Source organism: Otolemur garnettii, unplaced genomic scaffold (assembly GCF_000181295.1).
Source record: "Otolemur garnettii isolate 467f Iridium unplaced genomic scaffold, OtoGar3 scaffold00011, whole genome shotgun sequence".
Taxonomy (NCBI): Eukaryota; Metazoa; Chordata; class Mammalia; order Primates; family Galagidae; genus Otolemur; species Otolemur garnettii.
The window spans coordinates 27,515,267-27,519,352 of record NW_003852406.1 but is presented as its reverse complement, the minus strand read 5'-3'; the positions used below and the strand labels follow the sequence as shown (position 1 = coordinate 27,519,352).

The 4,086-nt window shown below is 44.1% G+C and overlaps 1 protein-coding gene across 1 annotated transcript in view; it reads left to right on the top strand.

The window, feature by feature from the left end:
- Positions 1-4,086, top strand: part of SNUPN (snurportin 1) — a 33,987-nt gene that overhangs the window by 21,742 nt on the left and 8,159 nt on the right. The window contains exon 6 of the mRNA XM_012801815.2: positions 56-153. Within this exon, the coding sequence (XP_012657269.2) occupies positions 56-153 (98 nt within the window). The remainder of the gene's footprint in view (positions 1-55; positions 154-4,086) is intronic.

The window sequence follows — 4,086 nt, the reverse complement described above, 5'->3', positions numbered from 1 at the left end:
AAAAAAAAAAAAAGAAAGGTGAACCCTGGTCTAACTTTCTGCTTTGTGTCCCTAGACTACACCATTCTAGATTGCATTTACAGTGAGGTGAACCAGACCTACTATGTTCTAGATGTGATGTGCTGGCGGGGACACCCTTTTTATGACTGCCAGGTAGGAATGATGCTCCCCCTCCTATCTTTTCCTGTCTTCTCTCCTCCCGGGAAAGTGACTCGGCATGTGGGTTTGTTACGTGACCAACTTCTTGCTGTGTACAGGATGTGGTATATCAAGAACATTATCTAATGCTCCCTACATCTTTGAGTGTGTTTAAATTAGCTTAGTTTTTTAAAAGACATGGGAGGAACTAAGGAAATCTGCAATTCTTGAGGGGAGAAAGAAATGGCAAAAGTGTAGGCAGGCTGGGACTTTGGAGCAGCTACACCCGCCCCCTTACTTCCTTCCAGAGTGTAGGAAAATTACTGCCTGGGAAGAATGTGTGGTGAGGGGGATACACCCTTCCAGGCAGCACCAGGAAGAGAAAGTGGAACGTAAGTCACTATCAAATAGATTTCTTTTTTCTTTTTTTGAGACAGAGTCTCAGGCTATAGCTCTGGGTAGAATGTCGTGGTGTCACAGCTCACAGCAACCTCAAACTCTTGGACTTAAGCAATGCCCTTGCGGACTGGCCCCATATACCTAGGGTGGTGGGTTCGAACCTGGCCCCAGCCAAACTGCAATGAAAAATAGCTGGGTGTTGTGGCAGGCGCCTGTAGTCTCAGCTATTCAGGAGACTGAGGCAAGAGAATCACGTAAGCCCAAGAGCTGGAGGTTGCTGTGAGCTGTGACGCCATAGCACTCTACTCAGGGTAACAGAGTAAGACTCTGTCTCTGAAAAAAAAAAAAGCAATTTTTTGTCTATTTTTTTGTCATTGTTTGTTTGTCAGGCCCAGGGTGGATTTGAACCCACTGGCTCTGGTGTACATGGCTGGTGCCCTAGCTGCTGAGCTACAGGTGCCGAGCCTGAAATAGGTTTCTTCAGCCTCTACTCCTTTAGTAGACCATTCTGATCCTAAGGATGGCAGGGCCTCCTTAGTATGACACAAAGCCTCAACTCTCAAAGATTAACTCCAGGATGAGGCTTTCCAATGGAGGAAAGGACCCAGTATTCTCCTCTCTGACATTTTTTCACATTGGTGTTGGCAGCAGTCATCATATGAGCCTGAGTCAGCCCCAGAGGTCTCCATGTCTGTCGTGATACTCTACGCATCGTTGTCCCAGTTGTATAATGGTGGATTTTAGTACTTCCTTTTGCTCTCTGTCATTGGTCTATTATAGTCATTCTCAATGTGTGGACTCCAGACTAGCGGTATCAGAAAGTTGTAGAAATGAGCCAGGAATGATGGCACTCTATTATAGTCCTAGCAGCTCAGCAGTCTGAGTTGGGAGGATTGCTTGAGCCCAGGAGTTTGAAGCTACAGTGAGCTATAATCTCACCACTGCATTCCAACCTGGGTAACAAAATAAAACCCCATTTCTTAAAAAGAAAAAAAGAAAAAAAGGAGGGCGACACCTGTGGCTCAAAGGTGTAGGGCGCTGGCCCCATATGATGGATATCACCTTCAAACTCCCTGGCCAAAAACTGCAAAAAAAAAAAAAAAAGAAAAGAAAGAAAGAAAAAAGAAAAAGAACAAAAGTTATAGAAATTCACATTCTCAGAATGAGTGAAACAAGCTATGAGAATGAAGCTGATATTTGAACAAGGTTCCAGATCATCTGCATGCAGGTTCAAGTGTAAAATTCAGAGACTGTCACCATAGACATTAGGTTTTCAAGTCATGCCAGGTGGTGATATTCAGAATTCTAAAGTGCATTTCATCCAAACAATAACAGTCAAGATTTTTATTGCTTACCTGAACACAATGGCACTCACCTATAGTTGTGGTTACTCAGGGAGTCCGAGACAGGAGGATCTCTTGAGGCCATAGTGAGGCTGGAGTGCACTATGATCATAACTATAAATAACCTCTACCACTCTAACCTGGGCAATGTGGTGAGACCTTGTCTCTTAAAAGAAACAAAAAACATGCTTGGCGCCTGTAGTTCAGTGGCTAGGGTGCTGGTCACATGCCCTGGGGCTGGTGCTTTCAAACCCGGCCCAAGCCTGCCATACAATAATGGCAACTACAACAAAAAAATAAAATAGCTGGGCATAGTGGCAGGCACCTATAGTCCCAGCTACTTGGAAGGCTGATATAAGAGAATTGCTTAAGCCCAGCAGTTTGAGGTTGCTGTGAGCTGTGACACCATGGCACTCTACCGAGGGCTACGTAGTAAGACTCTGTCTCAAAAAAACAAACAAAAAAACCAAAAAAGATTTGCATTTGGCCATGTGTGGTGGCTCATGCCTATAATCCTAGCACTCTGGGAGGCTGAGACAGGTGGATTGCTTGAGCTTAGGAGTTCGAGACCAGCCTGAGCAAGAGTGAGTCCCTGACTACAGTAAAAATAGGAAAACACAGGCAAGAGGATCATTTGAGCCCAAGAGTTTGAGCTTGCTGTGAGCTATGGTGACACCATGGCACTCTACATGGGGCAACAGAATGAGACAGAGAAAAAAAAAAAAGAAGAAGAAGAAGAACATGTATGTATGTATGTATGTATGTATTTTTGCGATAGAATCTCACTCTATTACCCCAGGTAGATTCCAACAGCAGTCATTGTAGCTCACTGCAACTTCAAACTCCTGACTTCAAGTAATCCACCTGCTTTGGTCTCTCAAAGTTCTGGGATTATAGGTGTGAGCCACTTTGCCCAGCCTGTATGTGTTTTTTTAAATTTCCAAAAGCAAAGTAATTTTGGAAAAAGAATGAAAAGTTCTTAAGTAACTATAGAGGGTACATATGAGTGAATAAAAGAATAGTTTATGAAAAGTTACAACTATATAATAGTTCCTGATACTTAGAATTAAAATAAAACAAAAGGATTGCCTGTGGCTTAAGTGACTAAGGCACCAGCCACATACACCTAAGGTGGCAGGTTCAAATCCAGCCCGGGCCCGCCAAACAACAATGACGGCTGCAACCAAAAAATAGCCGGGCGTTGTGGTGGGCTTCTGTGGTCCCAGTTACTTGGGAGGCTGAGGCAGGAGACTCGCTTGAGCCCAGGAGTTGGAGGTTGCTGTGAGCTTTGATGCCACGCCACTCTACCCAGGGAGACAGCTTGAGGCTCTGTCTCAAAAAAAAGGATTAACATAATAAGGTTTGGAGTGTTTTGTTTTGTTTTGTTTTGTTTTTTGAGACAAAGTCTCACTTTGTCCCCCTTGGTAGAGTACAGTGGGGTCACAGCCCACAGCAACCTCAAACTCTTGGGGTTAAGGGATTCTCTTGCTTCAGCCTTTTAAGTAGCTGGGACTATAGGCACCCACCCCAATGCCTGGCTATTTTTTTGTTGTAGTTGTCCTTGTTTAGCAGGCCCATGCTGGGCTCAAACCCACCAGCCCTGGAGCTTGTAGCTGGCGCCCTAACCACTTAGCTATAGACACCGAGTGTATGGTTTGGAGGTGAAGGGTCCTATGTCCCCTAATATTTTCTCTGTATACCTAGCAAATGACTCAACCCCTCTGAACCTCAGAGTCCTGATCTATAAAATGGAGATAATTATAATATAACCTCCCAGAGGGTGTTTGAAGACTAATAAAATTGTGCATAAAGCCCTTCTCATGGAACCTGACATAGAAGAGGCCTTCAGTGATAAATGTTGGCTCTACTATTGTTTTTTTGTTTGTTTGTTTGTTTGTTTTTTGAGACAGAGCCTCAAGCTTTCACCCTGGGTATAGTGCTGTGGCATCACAGCTCACAGCAACTTTAAAGTCCTAGGGTTAAGTGATTCTCTTGCCTCAGGCTCCCAAGTAGCTGGAACTACAGGCACCCACTGTAGCACCCTGCTATTTTTTTGTTGTTGTTGTCATTGTTGTTTTAGCAGGTTCAGGCTGTGTTCGAACCTGTCAGCCCTGGTGTATCTGACTGGCGCCCTAATCACTTGAGCTATGGGTGCCAAGCCCCTGATCTTATAGTTTTTTGGGTTTTTTTTTTTTTTTTTTTTTTT